This window comes from Hevea brasiliensis, chromosome 16, assembly GCF_030052815.1.
Source record: "Hevea brasiliensis isolate MT/VB/25A 57/8 chromosome 16, ASM3005281v1, whole genome shotgun sequence".
Lineage (NCBI taxonomy): Eukaryota > Viridiplantae > Streptophyta > Magnoliopsida > Malpighiales > Euphorbiaceae > Hevea > Hevea brasiliensis.
Genome location: NC_079508.1, coordinates 62,609,511 through 62,633,902, shown reverse-complemented (window position 1 = coordinate 62,633,902; position 24,392 = coordinate 62,609,511). Strand labels below are relative to the sequence as shown.

The 24,392-nt window shown below is 30.8% G+C and overlaps 3 protein-coding genes across 3 annotated transcripts; all 3 read left to right on the top strand.

Moving 5' to 3' along the window:
• Window positions 1-678: 678 nt before the first annotated feature.
• On the top strand, window positions 679-7,192 carry LOC110637858 (plastidic glucose transporter 4). Its single transcript, XM_021788216.2, has 14 exons — window positions 679-958; window positions 1,100-1,389; window positions 1,499-1,613; window positions 1,804-1,871; window positions 2,231-2,363; window positions 2,455-2,554; window positions 2,640-2,752; window positions 4,240-4,333; window positions 4,458-4,611; window positions 5,178-5,324; window positions 5,426-5,499; window positions 6,026-6,114; window positions 6,222-6,336; window positions 6,738-7,192. Exons 2-14 carry the CDS (start codon window positions 1,107-1,109, stop codon window positions 6,918-6,920), a joined length of 1,668 nt encoding a protein of 555 aa, XP_021643908.2. The 5' UTR covers window positions 679-958; window positions 1,100-1,106; the 3' UTR covers window positions 6,921-7,192.
• Window positions 7,193-12,424: 5,232 nt separating this feature from the next.
• On the top strand, window positions 12,425-13,844 carry LOC110637884 (glycosyltransferase BC10). The gene is made up of 2 exons (XM_021788254.2): window positions 12,425-13,081; window positions 13,198-13,844. Exons 1-2 carry the CDS (start codon window positions 12,503-12,505, stop codon window positions 13,840-13,842), a joined length of 1,224 nt encoding a protein of 407 aa, XP_021643946.2. The 5' UTR covers window positions 12,425-12,502; the 3' UTR covers window positions 13,843-13,844.
• Window positions 13,845-19,623: 5,779 nt separating this feature from the next.
• On the top strand, window positions 19,624-23,861 carry LOC110637842 (delta(7)-sterol-C5(6)-desaturase). The gene is made up of 3 exons (XM_021788189.2): window positions 19,624-20,056; window positions 22,183-22,488; window positions 23,312-23,861. The coding sequence occupies exons 1-3, from the start codon at window positions 19,837-19,839 to the stop codon at window positions 23,605-23,607; spliced, it is 822 nt and encodes a 273-aa protein (XP_021643881.2). The 5' UTR covers window positions 19,624-19,836; the 3' UTR covers window positions 23,608-23,861.
• Window positions 23,862-24,392: the final 531 nt, after the last annotated feature.

Here is a 24,392-nt window from a genome sequence, read left to right as displayed (position 1 = left end):
CAAAGAAAGAAAAAGGCAGAAGATTTTTATAATTGATTGTTCTATTAAATTGTAACAAAGGATTCTTAATAAATTTATTTATCAAATTAACATTTCTTCAGCTATTCAACGGGCTCTATTTGTGGTCCTTTCAGGTGCAAAGTATTCTATAAGAACAGCACAGACCAGAAAATCCAAAGCCGGACTAACAAGAAAGCCCTTCAATTCAAACCCTTCTTCAGCACCTCTGCTCTCAACTTGCTTGATTTTGTGGACCTCTTATTGACGAAGGCCAAATAATTAATCGCAGAATTTGGCGTCCTTCAAAACTAACCCGTTTTCACGAAATTTTGAAAACGCTTAAAAAATATTAATCTACAAATGTTATTTTCTTAATTAAAGAAAGATTAATTTATTTTTGAATTTCATAAATTTATTAATAAGTAAGAAATTTATAAAAACTTTTTAATATCGGTGACGGATTTTATCGTCAAAAAATAAAACCATTCCAGCGAGGCAGAGACTAGTAGTAGCAGTGTAGTACTAGTGCCGCAAGCAGCAAAGGAAACAGAGCAGTGGAGTGTATCCACGTGCATCCACCTGACATCAACCCAAAATCTAATCCGAAATCCCAACGCAATCATCCATTTCTCAATTTTCCCATTTTCTTTTTTGAGAAAACGAAAATGCACGCATGTTTATCGAATCCATAATAAATCAGGTGAGTTAACAATAAAGATTGATTTCATTTTTATTTATTTTAAAAAATGAGAATAAAGAGAGTTGAATTCTCCACCAATTTTGTTGTTGCTTAGGAAACTCTTATAGCAAGTGAACCGTCTCTTCTGTCTCAACGGATTTTCCAAAGCCTCTCCCTCTCTCTAACCGGTAACCAAACAATAAATAGAAACTAGAGCGCGAAGCCAGCAAGCAAGAAGCCAGTGACACACACGAAAGGAAAGTTATCTGAAACGCAAGCGTGAGTCACCGACTTCGAAACGGTTTCGTTTTTATCATCTTCAATGTGGCATTGCTTTTAATTCCCACGACCTTTTTGGTTTTTGGATTTTTTTTTTTTTTACCTATTTTGACTTTTCTAACTGTATGAATTTCAAATCAGGTGAAAGATGCAGGCATCTATGTATGCGGTTAAAGGTACCACCACCACCAGCATAAGCGTCGGTTTTCAGCATCCTAACCGGAGGAGGCTGCTCACCGCCAGTGGCCTTGCCGGTGGTTTTAGGAAAAGAAGTTCATTATCACTTTCGGCATCGTCTTTGAGCAATAACAGCTGCATGAGTTGCGGGATCAGTTTCTGTGGATTGCGTCCAGCTGATTCAATTTCCATGGGAACTGAGCTCGTGCGTACTGCTTTTTCTAGGTCCCGTCCGGTTAAAGCTCTGTCCTCCGGTTTGTTCTCTAGCTCTTGATTTCGTGTTTCGATCAATTCTTGTAGTTTCTGAAATTTGAATTGTTCCGAACTGTGATCTTGCAATTCGCATTTGAATCTTAATTGCAGATGGAGATGTTGAAGAAGCTGCTCCTATCCATCCTCACAGAAAATCTACTGGAATTGTCTTGCCGTTCGTCGGTGTTGCATGTTTGGGAGCTATTTTGTTTGGTTACCATCTTGCGTATGTCTTTGTCCAAATCAGGATTAGTATCTTTCTTAGCGTTGTAAATTTTTGTCCTTGTAAATTTGATTCTGGATCTTTGGCAAGTGATCATGAATTCATGATTATCTTTCTGGCATGGCTTTTTCTTCTTGTTGTGCCTTACTTTGAAGTATGAGGCTTAGTGTTATCTTCTTCTGTGCTGCTTCAGGGTGGTGAATGGTGCTCTTGAGTATCTTGCCAAGGATCTTGGGATCGCTGAAAACACTGTCCTACAAGGCAAGATGAAGTTAAATTGTGATGCAAAATGTTGATGTCATTTCTTTTAAATGTCGTTGGGTAGTACTGGTAGCATGTGTTTATTACTTGAGCCAAACTTTAAGACACAGAATGCCTCAGCCAAAACAGCTGAATGCTTTTTGTTCACGAAAGAATAAGGAAATTGGTGAATTGATAAATTCAATTTTTTTTATTGAGGGGAAAAAGTAATTCAGACTTTGATCAATCAATACTAGCTATCTACATTACCAGAAGTCATGGTTGTTTCTTTCTTTCTTCCTCTTATTGGTTAAAATCGTTACTGTTTCAATTAACATTTATGTGTAGCTTATGGTTTTCCATATTGCAACATTAAGCAGGATGGATTGTTAGCACGCTACTTGCTGGTGCCACTGTTGGTTCATTTACTGGGGGAGCATTGGCTGACAAGTTTGGCAGGACAAGAACCTTTCAATTAGATGCTATCCCTCTCATAATTGGAGCATTTCTTTGGTGTGTCCACTTCCACTCTCGCTGGTTTTGAGTTCTTATCTTAGAAAGTTATGCTAAAATTAAATTTTCTCATTTTCTTAAATGTTTGCAGCACTACTGCTCAGAGTGTACAAACTATGATAATTGGTCGTCTACTCGCTGGTATTGGAATTGGCATATCTTCTGCCATTGTGCCTCTTTATATATCTGAGGTTGTAATTTAGTAATACTAAAGTCACTGTTGACTCTGGATGATTTGCAAGAGCTCATTCGCTAACACTGAATTGTTTTGGTCAGATTTCACCAACTGAAATTCGTGGTGCACTGGGGTCTGTAAACCAACTCTTCATATGTATTGGGATTCTGTTGGCACTGGTGGCTGGATTACCATTAGCAGGAAATCCTTTATGGTATTTATAGTTTGCATATTTGTTTTGGTTTCATTCTTAATTTTTATATTAAATCAACATGAAAATAAATACAACCATGATAAGACAGCATACTGCCTATTTGCAGTTTAAAATCATAAAAAATGCTGCTTCCAAAATCCACTGTCTAACATATAAAAGGTGGCATAATATGTAATGCTTTTAACTTGATATGCATGCATCATATATTATTGAAATGCGCTTTCAAGATTAGCAATGATTCTGAATAAATTGTTGCTGCAAATAAACAGACCAGTTGAGTACTATTAGAATGCAGGGTAAAAATGCTCTTTCTTTTTTATTTATTTTATTTTATTTTTTGCTTCAAAGTATTTCTTTTTTATTTATTTTATTTTATTTTTTGCTTCAAAGTACTCACTGTGTTGAGGTGACGATACTAATTCTGAGATTGTGACAACTTTCTGGCATGGTATAAAAACGATATAATAGTCTCTAGTTTTGATATTGGCATGAAATTTTGCTTTATCAAATGTCAGAAAAGGTCAAGATTTTTATATGTTTGTTTCTTTAAAGAACCTCTAAATGGATCAAAATGATAAACTAGAAATATAATCTGTTGAACTTTGTCAAAATGTGGATGACAATTTAAATTGATGAGGTATGGTCTCATACGGACCTGAGGTTAAATATGGTTGGAGATTCTTGGTAAAATCATGCATTTCATGGACAAGTGTATCATAATTTTATGAGGCCATATGTAATTGTTTTGTTCATAATGTGAGCATATTTTACTATAGTATCATAAGTGCCCACTTGACTCTTTGGTGGAGCAAGGATGTTTTGAAAGTGCGGTAAATCATTTTGTAGCTGGAGGAATGGAACTCCAGCATCTGCATTTAGGATGTGTGACATCATGCTGTGGATGGATCCATTGAATTTGGAATTTTAAACTTATTAAGATTGGAATGTGTATGTATTAATAAATTATGGTTTATTTTTATTTTTAGATTTTCATGTGGTCTTAGTTAATTTTAAGTAGTTCTTCTAGAACTCCCTGTTGAATGCTCAATTCACTCCTTAGACATTATTTAAGAAGATAGTTTGATTTCTGATAATTGCTATCACATAGCAAAAGAAAAACAACTCAAGATTTTGTAATTATTTGCATGGCTAGAAAAAAGAAATTTAATAAGCTTGTCTCATTAGCATAACGAAAACTCTACATTGGAAACTCAATACAGCTTCAGTTATAAATGGACCTTTATAATGATTCTCATGTGGATGTTCATGTTTTTGCTTGGACTTCACATCAGTAAAGCTGTGACAAAAATTTATGGTTTATGCACATTTATTAATGTAGTTAATTGAGTAGTAGCCAGTTATGGTTTAATTTGTATTATGTCTCATTCTTGAATGACTTCCTAAATCTTGGTCTTTCTTAGACATTGTCATTCATGGATGACTTTTAGCTTTATCATATTTAGTTCTCTTTAACTGCTGTCTTTTAGGTGGAGAACAATGTTTGGCATCGCTGCTGTCCCCGCTATTCTATTGGCTCTGGGAATGGCATTTTCACCAGAAAGTCCTCGATGGCTTTTTCAGGTTTTTCTGTGGGCTTTAACCTCCTTGTTGGAGCCTTTGAATATTTTTATGTTTTTCATTGTGACTACATATGGATTATTCATTCATTGATAAAGAGTTATCGATCAAACACAATGCCCTGCAGCAAGGGAAAATTTCTGAAGCAGAAAAGTCCATAAGGACACTCTATGGAAAAGAAAGAGTTGCTGAGGTTATGCAAGATTTAGCAGTTGGAGGTCAAGGTTCTGCAGAGCCAGAAGCAGGATGGTTTGATCTATTTAGCAGCCGCTATTGGACAGGTATCTGTAAAAATATGCAAGCTTCTTGTCTTCATGTGAAAACTATTGATTGAGCGTTGCACAACAATAAGTTGGATCAGATGAAATTATGTTGTTTGACTTGCAGAATTTTCTGTGGCTTTGAAATCAATAATGGTCCAAAACTTTTTAAAGATATTATTAAACACAATCCGTATATTAAATAGCTATTGATGCATCATTTAAAGCTACTGCTACTGAACTTCATACAAGGAATATGCTGCGTAGATTCTCTTGAACTTGTCATTACCTGCTTTTTGAAACCAGTGGAGCTGAGTCAGGTGAATGATAACAAAACTTAGGGTTGTTAATTGGGTTCATGCATCCAAAGCTCAAGTCTTAGCATTTTTAGTCATTATGGCTTATCAAAAGTCTGTTTTCAAAAGAAAAAAAAAAAGCCTAGTAAGTGTATAAATGACATCCCTAAAATGATCTTCTTGTGCCTTAGTTTCGGTGCTGTCTTTTTTCTTATTGTACTGTGTTCATAATTTATAGGTCTGATGTATGATGATATTTTTTGTCCTCCTGACTTTTTTTCTGTGATGCAGTTGTGAGTGTTGGTGTAGCACTTTTCTTTTTCCAGCAAATGGCTGGGATAAATGCTGTGGTGTATTATTCTACTGCTGTGTTCCGCAGTGTTGGAATTGCATCTGATGTTGCAGCAAGTGCTCTTGTTGGGGCGTCAAATGTCTTTGGTAAATAAATATATTTTTTTGTCTTCTTTCTGAAATTTAGGGAAAAAATTTATCATAGTTTTCATTTTGCCTTCCATGTTTAACATGCTGGCTTCTTCCAGGCACGACTGTGGCATCATCATTAATGGACAGACAAGGAAGAAAAAGTCTTCTAATCACAAGCTTTCTGGGAATGGTATGTTTATTTTAGGATAAAACTATATCTAGAGTAGATATATTTGATTTTCTGTTACATTTTTTTCCAATCAAGTACATAGCTTAATGTCCTTGAAATTACCTTCTGCAGTTACATTTTGGTCGTTTTAGTAGTTTTATATTTTTGTCTCCTCTACCTTTGTTGCTGAACTTTTTTTAAAAGTTTCCTTACTGTTCCAATCCCTAATATAATTTATTTTGTTAAGAATAGAGAGAATAATAATATGTATCTTGCCACTGAATCTATTTTATTATGAATTGAAATATTAAATCTTTTTCTGGAGGAACTTGTCTTCTTTATGTAAATGAAAATAGTTTTTATTTTCTTTTTTTAATAATATGATACAATAAAATATATATATATATATATATATATATATATATATATATTTTTTTTTTTTTCTGTTTTTGTGCCTCTTTCTCAGCAAACATCTTTTAACATGCAAAACTTATTACCCATTTTTTAGGGTACTTACATTTCCATTTTTTGTTCTATGCTTGTGAAGGCTGCTTCAATGTTGCTGCTTTCTTTGTCCTTCACTTGGAAGGTCCTGGCACCATATTCTGGCACCCTTGCTGTTCTTGGGACTGTTTGGTAAGTGATCAGTTTTCCTTGCTAGGTTAGTGAAAAGTTCTTTCCATGTTTGGGATTATATCTTTTTTGGCTTGTGAAACCTAAATGTTATTCATCTCATAACACAGCTATGTGTTGTCCTTTTCACTTGGTGCTGGTCCCGTGCCTGCTCTTCTTCTGCCAGAGATATTTGCCTCAAGAATCAGAGCAAAAGCAGTTGCTTTATCCTTGGGCATGCATTGGGTAAGTAACGAGGATGAAAACTTTCCCCACTATTCATAAGTAGCGATTTATGACCATGTAATTGTATTTGAAGGATTTGATTGCTATTGATTGGTGCCTTTAGAATCTAGTTTTGTGAAGAGGAAAACAAAACATAAATTCATCAAATAATGCAATTGATTGGACAATAGGGAACTTCCCTAATGACTGAAGTTGTATGTCTATGCATTCCTGTCATTTGGGGCAGGGAGAATACCAGATTATCTTTTCCACAATGAGGGGTTATTCTGTATGCATGCATATTTATATATTTGTGTATGTATTTTATATATATAAAATCACTCGTCCTTCTCCATTCATGATGAGGAAAACTAATACAAGTTGTGAAATGTATATGACGACTTTGTTTTCTTTGGTAACAGATCTCAAATTTCTTCATTGGTCTCTATTTCTTGAGCGTTGTAAACAAGTTTGGGATCAGCACTGTGTATTTGGGATTTGCAGCCATCTGTGTTCTTGCTGTCTTGTACATAGCAGGTAATGTTGTGGAAACGAAGGGAAGATCCTTGGAGGAAATAGAGCGTGCTCTTAACCCTGCAATTTGATTTGGATATTTGTGGAAAGTGCATATGGTAATAATTTCACTGGGTCTCATGATTGACCTGAAGACTGGTGATACTTCTTTCCTTTTCTGGAAGGTTTATTTGTTGTACTGAGAGTACTGGGGCACATTTCTTGTCCCCCATTTTCTTGTCAAACCTTCAAATGTTAAATCAGCTGTAACCAGCGTTGAGAGAACTACCTCTGTTTGCGTAAATTTGGAACACTAGATTAGGTCGTTGGAGCTGAATGATAAATATCCCGAAGATTTTTGCTATGTGATTCTTGTGATGAATTTTACATGACTGCTTATCGGATATCTAAATTCTGTAAGTCTATTTAATCATTTTCATGTTAAGTTGTTCAGCTTGAGGTTAAAACTTCTGATCGTGATATGCCGAGCATGCTATAGGCGCAGCTTGCAGGGTGTGCGACTGCTGACTGCAGACAACAGACAAATAAACTTCGAAGATGAGGTATTGTCTCGGATACTCATATTGCATGGTAAGTATGATTCTGTCAGGTAAAGGTGTCCAGTTTTTGTCATCTTTTCGTCCTCTTTCCTAACATTGATATCGGTTTACTAACGCCAAAAATAAAACTACCTAGGAATTCCTTCCCTAACCCCCATGAATATTGGAGCCCCTTGCATTATCGAAAATTTTTAATCCATTCAATAGAACAAATTTATATGTGAATGACGATGCTCTTCTTTCACATTGCTGGTAGTCAAATTACCTTGCTGATGTGAGAAAGAAATCAGTAAAGCTACCATGGGTGGAATATGATAGATTCATTGCTGCTCGTAGGGGGGAATTACCAACGAATAACATTACTATCCAAAATCATGTTGCTCACACAATTTCATTAAAATTCTAGAATAATTGTTTTTGAAATTGAAAACACATTTGGATAATTGTTGCTCTAGTAGAAGCATTACATCTAAATCATTCTTTTTTCAATTTTCTTAAGATAAAGATGTATCACCATACTATTACCTAACACTAAGGAAATAATATAATCGTTTATCCCGAGCCGTGAGCTGCTTCTATCTTTTTTTTTTTTCAATACATGGAAAAAAAAAAAAAAACTGTAGATTGAATAGCAGGTATTCCTCAACACGTAAAGCAAATTCAACATGAATCTGCCTCAACACCTTTTCTGCCTATAGTTAAACATAAGCAAATTTTGGAAGTACGAGAAAGCCGGATTTTCATGTGCATGGTCATATTTACATGTTGGCTTTCCTTTTCCACCTTTCCTTCGTGTCAAGCCTGCAAAAAGTAAATAAATTAAAAATTAAAAGACCATTAACAAATTAAGAATGTAAGAAATATTTGCGGCATTAATGTTGACTTCCAAAGGGCATTGCACAATTTGCTTTGCCATATATCATGGATAGTCATAAAGAAAAAGAAAATATGCCATTAAAAGAAATGCTCCAAGATGATAATAAAAGCACACTGCAATTTTCATGGCTTAGCCTATATTCTAAAAATTTGATAATACGAGCAAGAAAAATCCTCCAAAATGAGATTACAAAGTGAGAAAAAGCAGCTTCCAAATTGGCAACTGCTAAAAGCCAAATGATAATGGACTCTCATTCTGAAAATGCCCAAAGGATTTCTTTCCAATTGAATGCGCATATCTGGCCTACAAAGCATCCTTTCGAACATGTTATTGAGGGAATTCCCTGTGTGTGTCCCACTTTGAGTGAGAGACAAGATTTTTGTATTGTAATGACATCCATGTTCTAACACGTTTACACTAAAAAAGGGCCATAACAAATGCACGTGTAAGCATGCACAAATTAGAGACAGGACCTTTCAAATGTCCCTAAAGGGACAACTTGGTGGTTAAAACTTGGAGGTTTCTCGCTTGAATCGTGGGAATGGCATGTGAGGTAAATGTGTAGGGAGGACTACCCACCAGTGTATAGCCCTATGCTAGATGGATCAAAAGAATAAAGGACCTCTGCATTACTGTTTCAGACTATTATTTTCAAACCAGATAGTGCTTGATTGTTCAAATTGGAAAAGATAAAGCCTACAACTATCCTTGTAAATGTTAACAAAAATTCTTTTTGGTCTTTTATCCACGTTGAGATATCTTTATAACCTATTAGCCCTCTAACTTTAGAACTGAATTTTAAAATTGGACTTGTATTTTTAATATTGTATCATAATGTAATTCTTTTCTTTGGGTCATTTCTCAAAAGCTTATGAGGAGATGGGCCGTTAACAAAAATATTTCAGAGCCTCTTATCCCACATTACCTGTTTATAAATCTTGAGATCTCTTTATAACCTATTAACCCCTCTAACCTTAGTACTTAGGGTTTAAGATTAGACTTGCGCGTCAAATTCTAGTCTATTTATGAATGTACCTAGCTGAATGTGTCCTACAAGCAAGTCTTTAAGTCTACAAATCACAACTACAGAGAATCAATCAGTATAAGTATACTTGCATGCAATATAATATGTAGCCAGTGGCTAATGCCAAAACATAACCCCAATGCGATTTCTGGCGCTTCTTTGGTGCTTGATTTACTGCTAAATTGTCATGCTGTGATAAGGAATTAACGCTGTCATGGTGTTTTTTCAAGTCGGCAACACTTAAAGTCTTCAATTTTTCTACCTGTATCTTTACCATCGCTTTGTTTGAGGTCTTTGCCATGAGATCTGCTAGTGCCACTGCCATCTGCAATCCATATGGAGATATTAGAAAATCCCATATGCAGTGTGTAATATTTAATTGATGAAAGTACCTTCAAATTTCGTTTGAAGCTTTGATTTTATTTTCAAGCGACTCTTGTGTAGCTCCTATAGGGAAGGAAAAGCAGTTACAGAATTGATATGGAAGAGAACTACTATATTTTACGTAACCAACAATATAGAATAGTCACTCGCCGAAAATATAAGTGTCATTTGCATATGTAAAGATTCATACATAGAGAAAGGGTCTAATACTCTAATTTCAACAATGAACAAGCGAAAATTTAGAATGATGCACCAATTTTAGCACGATAATTTTTACCATATACCTCATTTTTACTGTATTTTCACAATTTCATTAGGAAAAAAAAAAAAATCACAGCAGCACTCATTACACGTACAAGAAGCCAGCGGAAGTCCTACTCCATGATGGTAGCCCATGATTATCATTTGTACATATTTGATGTTAAGAAGTTAGAACCTTAAAAAATCTCCAAATTTTGGTGGCAAAAATGTGCCATTGAGGTAGCCTAACTAGCTTTGTAGCCTTTTGTAAGTCGGTTGATATATATATATAAAGCAAGAATATATTTTCAAATAGTGTTATATGATTTTTTTTTTATAGTGTTGTCACGTAATTAACACGTGATATTTTCTTTTATAATATTGTCATATGATGTTCTTTATTATATGTAAATTATAAATTATTTAATAGTTACCTTATTAATAATATAATAAATAATAATTATTGTAAGGTAACTTACAATATATTAATTATATATATGTATATCTATATTATATATAGATAAATTTTAATTATTTTTATTATGAAATCTTTATTAAAAACTTTAAAAAGTAAAAGTAATAAAAATAAAATTTAAAATAATTAATAAAAAATTTAAAGTATTTTATTATTTTTATATATTAAAATTAAAAAAATATATAAATTAAAATTATTAATAACACAAAGTATATAAATGTGAACCACATAACAAATTATTATAAGATTCAAATTCTCATTCATTGAGACGGAACTAATTAATATTTTGCAGATAATAGAAAAAGTTATCTCCTGCATCCATTTGACAACTTGATTATTTAATTAACTTCATTATTGCATGATCTAAAGTTTAAGCAATATGCTCTTTTAAAAAAAAAAAAAACAAATATGTATATAAGATGTGCTCTCTAAAATATTTGTCAATTTACATATTCTGTTAATATTATCATATTTTTAAAATTTTTATATTATTTTTTATAAATAATGAATTTTATTTATATAGAAATATAATATATTATTTTTATTTTTATGCTTTATTTCTAATTAATAAAATATATTTTTTATTTTATAAAAAAATTATTTTATTATTAAATTAGAAGGTTTTGAATTTGAATATTTTTATTTATTTCTTTTTAAATTAATTATTTCTATTATCAAAAAGATCAAAAGAACCAGTCAAGTCCCCTTTCTTTTATCAAGAAAAATTAATAACTTCATTCAAGCAGGAAGAGATCCCAAGTTAACAATACATCCAATTTTGACCCAAAAAAAAAAAAAATCGCATTATTAAACTCCAACTAGGAATATCTATGGCCAATATGCTTGGCAAGTAGGAGTAAATATGTATTTACCTAAATATAATTACTCAATGATTCTGGCGTCGTCTCTCTTGTTGTTAAGTCCAGTCAACAGTGATTCAGCCCGCTGCAAGATCAATGATTTTAGACAAACACCTAGCCATGGCCTCTATTATAAAAATGTCTATAATTTAGATTTTTTATATTAATTTAATTATTCTGTTATTACGTGATAATATTTAAATTTAAATCTTTTTGTTTATTTATTTTAATTAATCGCTTTATAATAAAAAAAGGCCATTAAATTTGCATCATAATATTATTTAACTCTGATATTAGTATTAGCTTGATTTAATTTAATGATTAAAGTCTTCAAATTTCCCTATTAAACATCAAAAAAACTTTAATATTAGAGTCTTATTTAGTAATAATTTTTAAAGTAGTTTTAATATTTTGATTATAATTAAAATATTATCTTTTTTTTATATTATTCGGTGATATAATATTTATACTAATATTTAAAAATTAAGTAAATAATTTATAAAAAGTTATTACTCCTAACTTTAAAAGTTGAGAGAATATTTTGACTAAAATTAATAAAATAATATAATTATTTTTTACATTTAACAATTAATTCAATAACTATTTTAATCGAACACTCTTACTTTAAATTAATATGTAAATAACTAATTACTATCTACTAATATCTAATAATTAATAATTAATAAAATAACTATAACTACTAAAATAACTAATTACTACTTTAATTGTTAATTTTACCCAAAAAGGCCTAGAAATCTATTGTCAATATGCTGGTAAAGGAGTTAATGGTTACCAACCTAAAATTAAGCAATGATTTCAGCGTCGTCTTTCTATAGTTAAGTCCAGTCAAAACAGTCATTCAGCCCTTTGCATAATCAATGATCCTAGACAAACTCCAAACCGCTGGCCTCCATTATAATCTCAATTAATCAAATATGTCGTATTATATTGGGTGCATAATTTTAATTTTTTTTTGTTTAAAATTAATTTCTTATATATTAAAAATAAAAATATATAAAATTTACATAAAAAAGTGGATCTTAGTATCTTAATTTATATTAAATTAGAGCTAGTGAAGAATTTTTCAATTTGCAATTTTACTAAATAGATAACACACACTTTCTATATCATAACTTGCGTTTTCTTTCTAATAAAGTTTTCACATGCAACAGCTTGCATAACTTGCGTTTTCAGAATTTCTCTCTCAATTTAAACACACAATCTCCTCTCCTCTTCCCGTCCCTAACCTTAACAATGGTTACTGAACAACAGAAATTTCCATTGTCCTTAAACCCTCTCAATGCCCATTCACAGTTAACCCATGTCCTGCATTTGCTTTTCTTCCTTATTGGTTTGTCCTTCGGGACGCTAGCTTGTTTATATCTCAAAAGCTTCCCATTCTCTTCACAATCCATTCTCCACTCTGTGGCTTCACAGATACTACCGCCTTTGACATCATCTCCGCCGCTACCACCACCGCAGCTGTCATCAGAGTCATCATTACCAGTGTTATCTCTCGAAACAAATGGGACGCATGAAAATAATACTAGCGTTTCATTGACAGGACAGCAATCCCTTGTGCACAATATGAGCGACAAGGAGCTGCTATGGAGAGCATCTATGGTTCCCATTTATCAAGAATCTTCTTACAAGCTTGCTCCAAAAATGGCTTTTATGTTCTTGACTCATGGACCTCTTCCCTTGGCTCCTCTGTGGGAGAGGTTTTTCCGAGGGCATGAAGGCCTTTACTCCATTTACGTGCACCCACATCCCTCCTACAATGATTCATGGCCTGAAAGTTCTGTCTTCTATGGTAGACGAATTCCTAGCCAGGTTAGCTTCTTTTAATATTCATATATATATAACTACAACTTTCAAAATTACGTTTTGATATATATTAGATGATTATAATATTAGAAGTTAATTTCCTTTTCTTTTTCCTGTGGCAGCCAGTCTACTGGGGAACTGGAACAATGATAGATGCAGAAAGACGCTTACTAGCAAGTGCCCTCCTTGACAGCTCTAATCAAAGATTCGTATTGCTCTCTGAATCTTGCATTCCATTGTTCGATTTCAAAACCTCATATGATTATGTAATGAACTCAAATTTAAGCTTCCTGAGCTCATATGATGATCCAAGAAAAGTAGGTCGTGGCAGATACAATCCCCAAATGTGGCCTATAATAAACATTACAGATTGGAGGAAAGGGTCACAATGGTTTGAACTTCACCGTGACCTTGCCATTTGCGTTATATCTGATAACAAGTACTACCAAGTCTTTCAAGAACATTGTCACCCACCATGTTACATAGACGAACATTATATTCCAACTTTAGTGAACATACTCCACCCCGAATTGATTTCAAATCGGAGCATTACATGGGTTGATTGGTCGAGGGGAGGTCCCCATCCAGGGAAATTTGGATGGGGTCAAATTACGGATGAGTTCTTTAATAGAGTTCGACATGAATCGGAATGTGCTTATAATGGTAATACTACATCCATGTGTTTTCTCTTTGCTAGAAAATTTTTACCAAATGCACTGGAGCCTTTGTTGCGGATTGCTCCCTTGTTGCTTGGTTTTGATCCCTAGCATTTGACTTCTTTTATTATTATTTTAATGCAAACGAAAGTAAATTTCAAATGTTGCAAGTAAGATTTGCAAATTATATTTCTTAATTTTTATCGAAAAAAATTATTATATAATTTTCAAGTAAGATTCGCAAATTATATTTGTCATTTTGAAAAATTATTTTAATGTTTCAAAATTTTGAGTAGAATTTTTTATTATACATCTTTGAAAAAATTGATTCATCCAAAATTAATAGACATCTTTTAATAAAGAGAAAAAAGACAATCATATAAAAAAAATTTAACTTTACACAAAGAGAAAAGAAAAAAAATCTTATGCAGGGTAAAAAGAAAATTAAAATTTGTTTTTTTTTTTAATAAGAAATTAGAAGAATAGGAATTTGAACCTATTTCTATTAAATGAGTGTTATATCTTTAATAATTTGATTAAATTAAATTAAGAAAAAAATTATAAATATGAAAATAAAAAAATAAATGAAGAAAAAGGAGAGAGATATTAATAATATCAGCCTTAAATTAAATTTAAGTTTAAAAAATTGGTGAGAGTAAAGAGGAGAGGCCGGCGGTTTTCCACCAAGTTAAAAAAATATATATATATATATATCCTCAAAAGCCGCCGTAGATATATGTCGTGTCGTGCCCCACTAGTATTGATGTTAGAACAATAGTGAATAGCCCAACTTGCCTAGGTTAGGCCTCGATCATTACTCAAGTCATTGAAATAGAAAAATTGTATAAAAACATCTAGATCATTCTTGGTCAACTAAATAAAAAAAAAATATATATATATATATATTATTTTAATAATAGTATGTTAATTTAATTATTTTTAAAGTTTTAAATTAATTAATAATTTTAAATTTAAATTTAATTTAATTTAAAAATTAAAAAAATTTAAATTATTAATTTAAACAAAAAAATTAAAAAATTTAATTTGTTAATTTTTTATTAAATTTAAAAATTTTTTAAAAATAATTTTTTAATTTTCTTAATTTTTCAGTTAAATTGAGTTTAAAATAAAATATTGGGGTTAAAATAAAATATTAAGCCTTTCAATAAATATATTTCATTCTAAATTATAAAGTTCACAAAGCATGGCCTTTAGCTTAGAATCTACTTAATTTTATCTCAGCACAGCACTGGCAATTAAGCAAGTTCAAGTCTAATTAACTGTGCAAGCAATCAGCATAAGCACTTTTTGCTTAAGAGGGAAAAAAAAAAAGTTGTTGTGCATGTAAAGTGTAAGAGAATTAATTTTAATTTTTAATTTTGACTTTTTGAAATTTAATTTTAATTGTCTAAAAGTTTAGTCGCCATCCCATTTATTTTTAATAAAAAAAATTAATATAAAAAACAAATTCCGTATTATTTCACAATGAACCTTAAATAGTAAAATAATTTAAATAAAGATTTTGCCTAAAACTTGTGGCCCATTAAAATTTGTTGAAATTGTAAGAAATAGAAATCCAATTAAGTAGCCAACTTTAGATTATTTTAGAGTAATTTGATTTTAGACAACTTTTAGGTTAAGGGTAGAAATTAGGTTGTTTTGTACAGTACGAGGAAAGGCTGTCAACTCACAATTAAAGAATATTAATTTATCTACCAAAAAAAAATATTGATTATGGTTGATAAATTATAGTGTGTGTGTATATATATATATATATATATTTGAAAAATATTGATTACGAAGGGAGGGTGATATTAAGTATTTTTTACTAAAATATATTTTATTATTTAATTTTTAATTTTTTTATTTAAATATATAATATTTTCACTATCAAATCGAGTGTAATATTAAAATAAAATCTTTCTAATAAGATAAATTAATGACATATATTTATATTATACATATATGTGTGTTTTTATATTATAATAAACTTGTTAAAGTTTAATAAATAACTTTATTTTTTTGAAAATAAAAAATTATTTTTTAAAAAATTATTTAATTTTTTATTTAATTATAAAAATATTTTTTAAATATCTTAAATATTAAAAGTATAAGAAATGTTCTTTTAAAAAAATATTTTCACAAAATAAACGAAATCTAAAGGAATGGTGTTTGATAATAAGACAATAACAATGAAAAAAGCATGATAGTATATTATCATGTAACTTAATTATATTTTAAAAAGTATGATTCATGTTATATGCGATTTTTTTTTTATTTAATTTCAAAAAAAGAAATACAAGTTGTGATATGAATAGGGGGGTGCTTTCGCGGTGTTTCTGCTTCTGGTCTTGGATCCCACATCGCCCAAGTAACGTGTTTGTGTGGTACAAAAGCATGTGTATAACTGTCATCCAGTCAGCAATTGTCTGGAAGTATAAATGTGTACAATAAGTTTTCTCTATACCATGTGTATATATTTTTTAAAATTTAATTAAAAAAAATAAATATATTTTATATTTTAAGTTTGTACAAACTTTTTTGAACTCCACCTAAGTATAAGTCTTCCCTATATTACGTGTGTACATTTTTTAAAATTTAATTAAAAAAAAATATATATCTTATATTTTAAGTTTGTACGAACTTTTGTGAACTCCACCTAAGTAATTTGCGCTTAGTCAATCCCAAGCGCAGATAAAAGAGGAAGGTTGCGATAGGTAATAACTAACGTAAAAATTTCGTTACACCTTATGATATGCATTCAAATGATATAAACGTTGGGGCTCCTCTAGAGATATGGGAGTGACATGGTTAACTAAATTATTTAATAAGATTTTAAACTAAAAGTAAATGCCTGATGAATGGATTACGAGTATTTTAGTACCTATTTTTAAAAATAAGAAAGACATACAGAGTTACTCAAACTATAGAAAAATTAAACTTATAAGCTATACTATAAAGTTGAGGGAGAGAATTGTGGAGCATCGACTACGTCCTGATACTTCTATCTTTCTCAATCAATTTGGCTTTATGCCTGGTCATTCAACTATGGAAGCGATCTTTCTCATTAGAAACTTGATGGAGAAATATAGAGATGTGAAGAAAGCTTTACACATGATTTTTATTGATTTGGAAAAGGCTTATGATAGTGTTCCAATAGATGTCTTATGAAAAGTGTTAGAACAAAAGAAGATATCTATTAGGTGTATACAAGTGTTGAAAGATCTGTATGAAGGAGCAACTACTATTGTGCGCACAGTGGGAGGGGACACAAGAGATTTTCCGATCTCAGTTTGATTACACCAAGGATCAGCAATAAGCCTTTATCTTTTTACATTAGTTTTAGATAAATTGACGAAACATATACAATAGAGTATTCATTGGTGCTTGATGTTTGCGGATGATATTATTCTGATAGATGAGACGCAAGAAGGAGTCAATAGAAAGTTAGAGCTCTGGAGAAGTACTCTATAGTCAAAGGGCTTTAAGTCAAGTAGAACGAAGATAGAATACATACATTGTAAGTTCAGTGAAGGCCAAACTGGTGATAGAAAAATAATTAGTTTGGATGGAGTGGTACTATCCTAAAGTAATTACTTTAAATATCTTGGCTCAGTTCTTCAAGTAGATGGGGGATGTGAGGAATATGTTAGTCATAGGATTAAAATCAAATGGTTGAAATGGAAACGTGCCAAGATAGTTTTATGTGATCGCAAGATTCTCAATAAGTTGAAAGGAAATTTTTACCGTACAGGTATACGACCGGCCATATTATATGGTAGTGAGTGTTGGGCACTGAAGGAGTCATATGTGTCTAAGATAAAAGTTACAGATATGAGAATATTAAGGTGGATGAGTGGCCATACTAGACTAGATAAAGTTCGTAATGAGAGTATTAGAGAAAAGTATGAGTGGTGCCAATTGAGGATAAGTTGAGAGAATGGAGATTGAGGTGGTTTGGTCATGTGAAGCGCAGACATACGGAGGCTCCAGTTAGACAAGTAGAGCACATTAGGTTAGAGGATAGAAAGAAAAAAAGTAATAGACTTAAATTAACTTGAAGGAGAGTAGTATAATATGACCTAGAAGTATTACACATTTCTGATGATCTAACCTAAAATCGTTTAAAGTGGAAAAAACGAATCTATATAACCGACTCTAAATTTTTGAGATAAAAGCTTAATTGAGTTGAGTTGAGTTGTAGCTTTAAATATATCAAATTTTTAGTGAGCGTCCAACTTATGCAACCAAATCATGACGCAAATGTCAATTCTTTTACAGATGAGCTATTGAATGTATTTCTTTCCAAGATTGTCTCTTTTTTCTTTCTTAAAATAAATAATAACATAGTATTTTTTTTTCTTTCATTCAAATAATATAATATTTTTCTTTAAAATGAAAGTAATTTAATATATTAATATTAATGTACAAAAGATTATTAATTATATAATATAAATTTAATATTTATTAAATATAATACACGATAAACAGTATACCAAATAAATGCTAACTTTAATTGCTTCCCTACTCTAGTTTAAATAATAGATCGAACTTGAAATCTTGGCTTTTATAACGATAACGACTCACACCAGTCACTTCTTACTAGCGCTTAACTGGTCGAGTTGATTTGGCGAATTAATGAATTAAATGCAATTCAATTAGATTAAAAAAAATCGTTATTATAGGAATTTAATTATGCCATATCAAACTTATATTTATTATTTTAACTTAATTTTAATTATTTTATGAGAATTGAATCAAAATTATATTAAATTAAAATCAAACTAAACAATTCATTATATGTATATTTTTTTTATATATTATTAAAATATTTTTTATAATATATATAAAATTATAAGTGTATATAATTTAATATTATTTTTATTTTTTATTTTTTAAAATAAAAATTGCATTAAATTTATTTTATAATTATTAATTAAATGACTAAATTATATGTCAGTCTTATTATATATTTTTTAATTTTTAATTATATATATATTTTAATTAAAAATTATATAATTAAGAAATGCATAAAAGATAGTATAATATTATTATCAACATATATATGTAATATATTTTAATATTAATAATTTTAATTTAATATTAATATTATTATTTTTATTATTATTTTAATATTACAAATATAAGATTTTTATTATTATTTTAAAATTAAATGTTGTACTTCTTGATGTGAGATCGAGAATAAACTGAAATTAAATTTAAAATAGAATCAAAATTAAAATTAGAACCGTATAAAAAATTACTTAGAACTAAATTAAAATTAAAGTTAAAATTAAGCTTAAAATTTAATTCTTAAAAATTAGAGAACCAAAAGATTTGATTCTAATTCCAGTTTCTTAAATAAAAATCACACTAGAACCAAAATCAAACACCCTAAATTTTAGTTAAACCAAATAAAACATTAACCCACCAAAATCAAATGACACTATAAACTTTAAATAATATCACTATCAACTTTAAATGATATATATAGAATAATTATTTTTATTGCATAATTCCCTTATAAAATTATTTTATATCAATTTAATTATTATTTATAAATATATTAACATTATTTTTATTTATATTTTATAATAAATAAAATTAATCTAGTATTTTTATATTATATAATATTCAAAATTATAAAATTTAAATTTTAATAAAATATTTAATAGTTTATAAAATTATATTTATTTTATTCATTTTTTAAAATTTTAATTACATATAAAATTTATTATTTATATATATAAATTAAAGACATCGTTAATAAATAAGAAAATATAATTTAATAAATATGAAAACTTAATTTAAAAATAAAAAAATTTATTTATTTATTTATATTAGTAAAATAATATTTAATTAATTTTTTTAAATTCATTAATTTAGTCGGTGAGTAATTAATCCGGTTAAACAGCCTGTCGAGATCTGCAAACCGGTCTCATAGTTTTCGTCCTCGCTTCTCAGTCCCACACCTCTTACTCGTGCTAATCTCCTCCTACTATAAAACCACCGCCGCCACAATATTCCACCTCAAAGACACTGTTCATTCTCTCTTTTTCTCTCTCTAACCAACCGTTCGCTGGAGAATTTGGCAGTCCGTCATCCATGGAGGACAAGTATCTGCAGTTTTTCTTGGATGAGACCTCGCTTTATAACGACATTGTGCTGGGCCATCTGCTGCCATCCAGCTGGTGGGTCTCTCTCCCCCGCTTCTTCCAGACTTGGCTTCGTAACTACATTGCTGGAACCCTTCTCTACTTTATCTCCGGGTTCCTCTGGTGCTTTTATATTTATTACTTGAAACGCAACTTGTATCTCCCCAAAGGTATGAAATATGTTATCCAGATTGTTTAGTAGTTCAGTTGTTGAAGTTTGAAACTGGGTTGTTTGTTTGTTTGCTTTGCTATCCATTTGTGCTTGGTTGCCGGCTCTTTATGAGTGTTTTTTTTTTCTGGGTTTTATTTGATTTAATATATTTTTTATTGGTTTTCCTGATTGTTTAAACTGGACTGTTTTTGTTCATATGTTGAAATCTGGCCTTCTTTTCTTAGGCGCATCTAATTGATGGAGAGATGCAATTTGATTTTTTTTTCTTTTTTTTTTATGATGTTTTTAGTTCACTCATTTTATTTTTCTCTCTGTAGCTTTTTTGTTTTTTTTGGTGGTCTTATAAGTAACTGGCTTGATCTGTTGTTTATTTCGATCTGGACCTGATTCGCTGTTTCATTATTATTATTATTATTATTATTATTATTATTATTATTATTATTATTATTATTATTATTAATTTAAAATATCGATTGGAGTTAGCGCGTTGAATATGACATGATCTGGATTTGCATGTTGTAAGATATTGGATCCTTTCTTATTTCTACATGTAATAATTGGCGGGTTGTTTATCAGTTTTAATCTGCATTGAAATTTTAATCAACAGCCAAGTGATTAAAAGTGCATTTCTTATGCTTATATGTCATATTTATGAACTTTCGTTTGAGAAACTATGTCAAACATGTCCACAGCAGTTCTTTTTCTTTTCTAATATTTATAAAAAGTATTACCATATGGAATTTTATTGCTCTCAATTCTGAATTTATTATTTTTTTCAGAATATTTTACTTGTTTGATGGCTATAGCACTGTTCTTGCTATTCATTTTCTGTGTGGCAGCAAATTTCTGTTTTTCTCTTTCTGTTCTCGTAATTATTTATTCATTTTTGGGTCTGTGTTGGGAATTTTTAAGTTGATTGATGTGATATGGGTATCTGCATCCTCATTTTCATTTGCTTCTTCTTTTATTCCTTTTTATTTTCCATTTTTTTTTCATTTTAATGGAAACTCTTTGCATTTCTTCGTCAAAGGGTGAGTCATATGGCTGAAATAATCCCTTCATTTTGATTACTTTTCTCCCCTATATGAATGTTAGACGCTCATGGTCATTTTGAAATTACAACTCTATGCATGAGGAGCATATATATTGACTAAAGAACACTTGGTGCCTTTGTATATGTACTCCCAGCCAAACATACTGCAAGGTTTTCCTTGCTTTGCTTGTAGAAGTACAATAGTCTTGTATCATGCTTGCCCACTGCTTGCTACTTTCTAAGAAATATTTTTAATAATGCCATTTTTTCTGTTGACAACTGAACATTCAAATTGGCGTAGTTATTATTTAGATAAACATGATGGGCAGAATGGCGGGTAAAAACAACATTACTTACTTTTATATGAATACATCTGTTTTTGGTCCTACAGTTAACTATTAACTTACCTGTGATTCAGTTTCAGAAGTTCTAATCTACCCATAAATGCTTTCTTGTTCTGTAATTAAAATAATAATGCGCAGAACACATTACTTCTTCTTTTATCATAGTTCTGCTTGTTTGATTGGTGGAACTTTCTTACATGAGATGGCCATTATTTAGTTTTTACTCACATTTTTAAATTTTTTGATGTCAAAAGAAATTTTAGGGGCATCTCTAGTGCATGAGATTCCTTGCTTTGTGAGGATTAGGGGAAGGTACAGCTATCTATTTTTTGCACAGCCTATCCATTGATTTTTTCTTTTTCAGTTGCTGTTTCCATGAGTTAGACAGCTGATTTTCTGGTCACAAAGAAGTAACCTCGCCACAGTGCCAAAGCTTGTCTTTGTAGAAAATACAGCATGAAGGATAGGATATCTTCTAGAATCACATTTAGTGTCTCCGTTTATTTTATACTTTTTTTCTCCTTTGTAAGTATATGGTCACACCTGGCCACTCACATTCATAAATATGTTTTAATGAGCATAAAGAAGAAGGGCACATTAGCCATTAGGAGCAACTAAGGTAGCATTTCTAGTTAATTTTAGAATCTTATTTCTTCTTTCACTCTGGATGGAAATTTTGTTAGTCTTTTGCCCAGGCATAACACCTTTGCTTTATGTCTTGAATGCCGCTGAACATTCCCATTGCAGATGCGATCCCTACGACAAAAGCCATGCTCTTGCAAATATATGTAGCCATGAAGGCTATGCCGTGGTACTGTGCTCTCCCATCTGTTTCTGAGTACATGGTTGAAAATGGCTGGACAAAATGTTTTGCAAGCATATGTGATGTTGGTTGGTTTGCCTACATCATATCTTTAATTGCATATTTTGTTGTGGTGGAGTTTGGGATTTACTGGATGCACAGAGAATTGCATGATATAAAACCTCTATACAAGTATCTTCATGCAACCCATCACATCTATAACAAGCAGAATACTCTTTCTCCATTTGCAGGTAATTTCTAAATCCTTTCAATTCAATTCTTTGATCTATATTATGTTTAGTTAGAGTTAAGCATTTATGAGATTATTAATGTTCATAAATATAGATTCTGCTTAAGAAGCTCTCTGGTAACAGGGATGTATAGTCATCAAGACTTTGCTTTTCTCTCAGAATGTATACCTTTGTTAAGTTGGAAAAGTTGTTCATTACTAAAATTATAACTGCTGATTTTGAAGTGTTAGCCTGGTAGGACTAAGAGGGAGCAGACCACATTCCAAGTTAATATAATTTATACTGGAAAAGCTACCTTGGCAAATGCTTTTAGAGTGTCTACTTTGCTTTGGTTATTCTATTGGTAGTTGGAGACACAACTTTTCTGTAACTGATAGAAGACATGATAGTTGTGTTGTTACTTGCTAGGAATAAGACATCAAGTATCCCCTTCTTTTAAGTGTTTGGCGTTCTGTGTCCTGGAATGAGGGGAATGGGAATGAGAAACTAAGAATAAAAGATTATCTTTTTCCTTGTTTTTGAGGAATGGGAATAAAACAACAATCCTATCCTCATTCTCCTGTTTCTAGTAATCAAACCGGCTTGTTATATTGTCTTATTAAGGATCCATTTGGTTCAGCAGTTGAGATAAACATTTGGCAGTTGAGGATCCAACTGCTGAACTCGAGTTATTTAGGAGTTTCTTTTTTCACGAGTAAATAGTAAGGATTAAATGCTCAACATCTATTTAGAATTATTATCAGTTTTGTGAGATTCCAGCAAAGCACATTTCATTTACAAGGTTTCGTTTAGAGATTAATTGGAAATTATTGGTTTGTTTAAGGTCTGGCATTTCACCCGCTCGACGGAATACTGCAAGCAGTCCCGCATGTTATAGCTTTGTTCATCATTCCTACACATTTTAGATCACATGTAGCTCTCTTATTCCTTGAGGCCATATGGACTGCAAACATTCATGATTGTATTCATGGCAAGATCTGGCCTATTATGGGTGCCGGCTATCACACCATCCACCATACTTCATATCGGCATAATTATGGCCATTATACCATATGGATGGATTGGATGCTGGGTACCCTTCGTGACCCCGAGGAAGATGTCTTTGAGAAGGTTAAGTGATACACAATTACACATCTGTATGCCTTGACATAATGCTCGTACATTGTCAGTACTTTGTTAGGTGCACGTCCATTTTGTTTGTGGTACTTCTGATATGTGCCTTTTGTATGCAAATGTTCTTGTTCTTTTAAATAGAAGGTTTGTTTGTCTGCTTAAACAACTTGCAGCTTTGATCTCAGCCCTATAACCCATGTACTCGATCTATTTCTGTTGTGTAAGTTGTTATGTTGGGAATGTATTTTTCAATTGATGGATGTCGCTAATTCGCAATCCTGTATTTTTTGTGCGTATGCTGTGCCAAGTGTGTTATGGGAAATGCAATGTGGAAAGCAAGCAAGCAACATGTTTGCCATTTCAATGAATTAGAAGATGGAACTCTATCATATAAGCGGGATCCATCCCATGTGATCGGACATCGTTTCAAATAAAATAAATACAAAAAACCAAAAACAAGGCAATGTGAATCTCTTTTGTTTTTTTACCTGAAGGCCATGTTGAATCTTATACTATATAATGTGATTAAGGCTCCAATTTGTTTGTTTCACGGAAAATTGAAGGTCATGTGAATCTTATACTATATATAATGTAATTAAGATTTTGTTTGTTTGTCTCATGGAAAATAATTTATGTATGAAAAATATTTTTTATAAAAAATATATTTAAAAATAAATTATAAAAATATTCTTCCTTATTTGATTTCAATGTTAAATTAATAATATGTATTTATTTCACTTATATATAAATGTTTTTAACATTTTAATAAAATTATCAAAGTTTAAAAAATA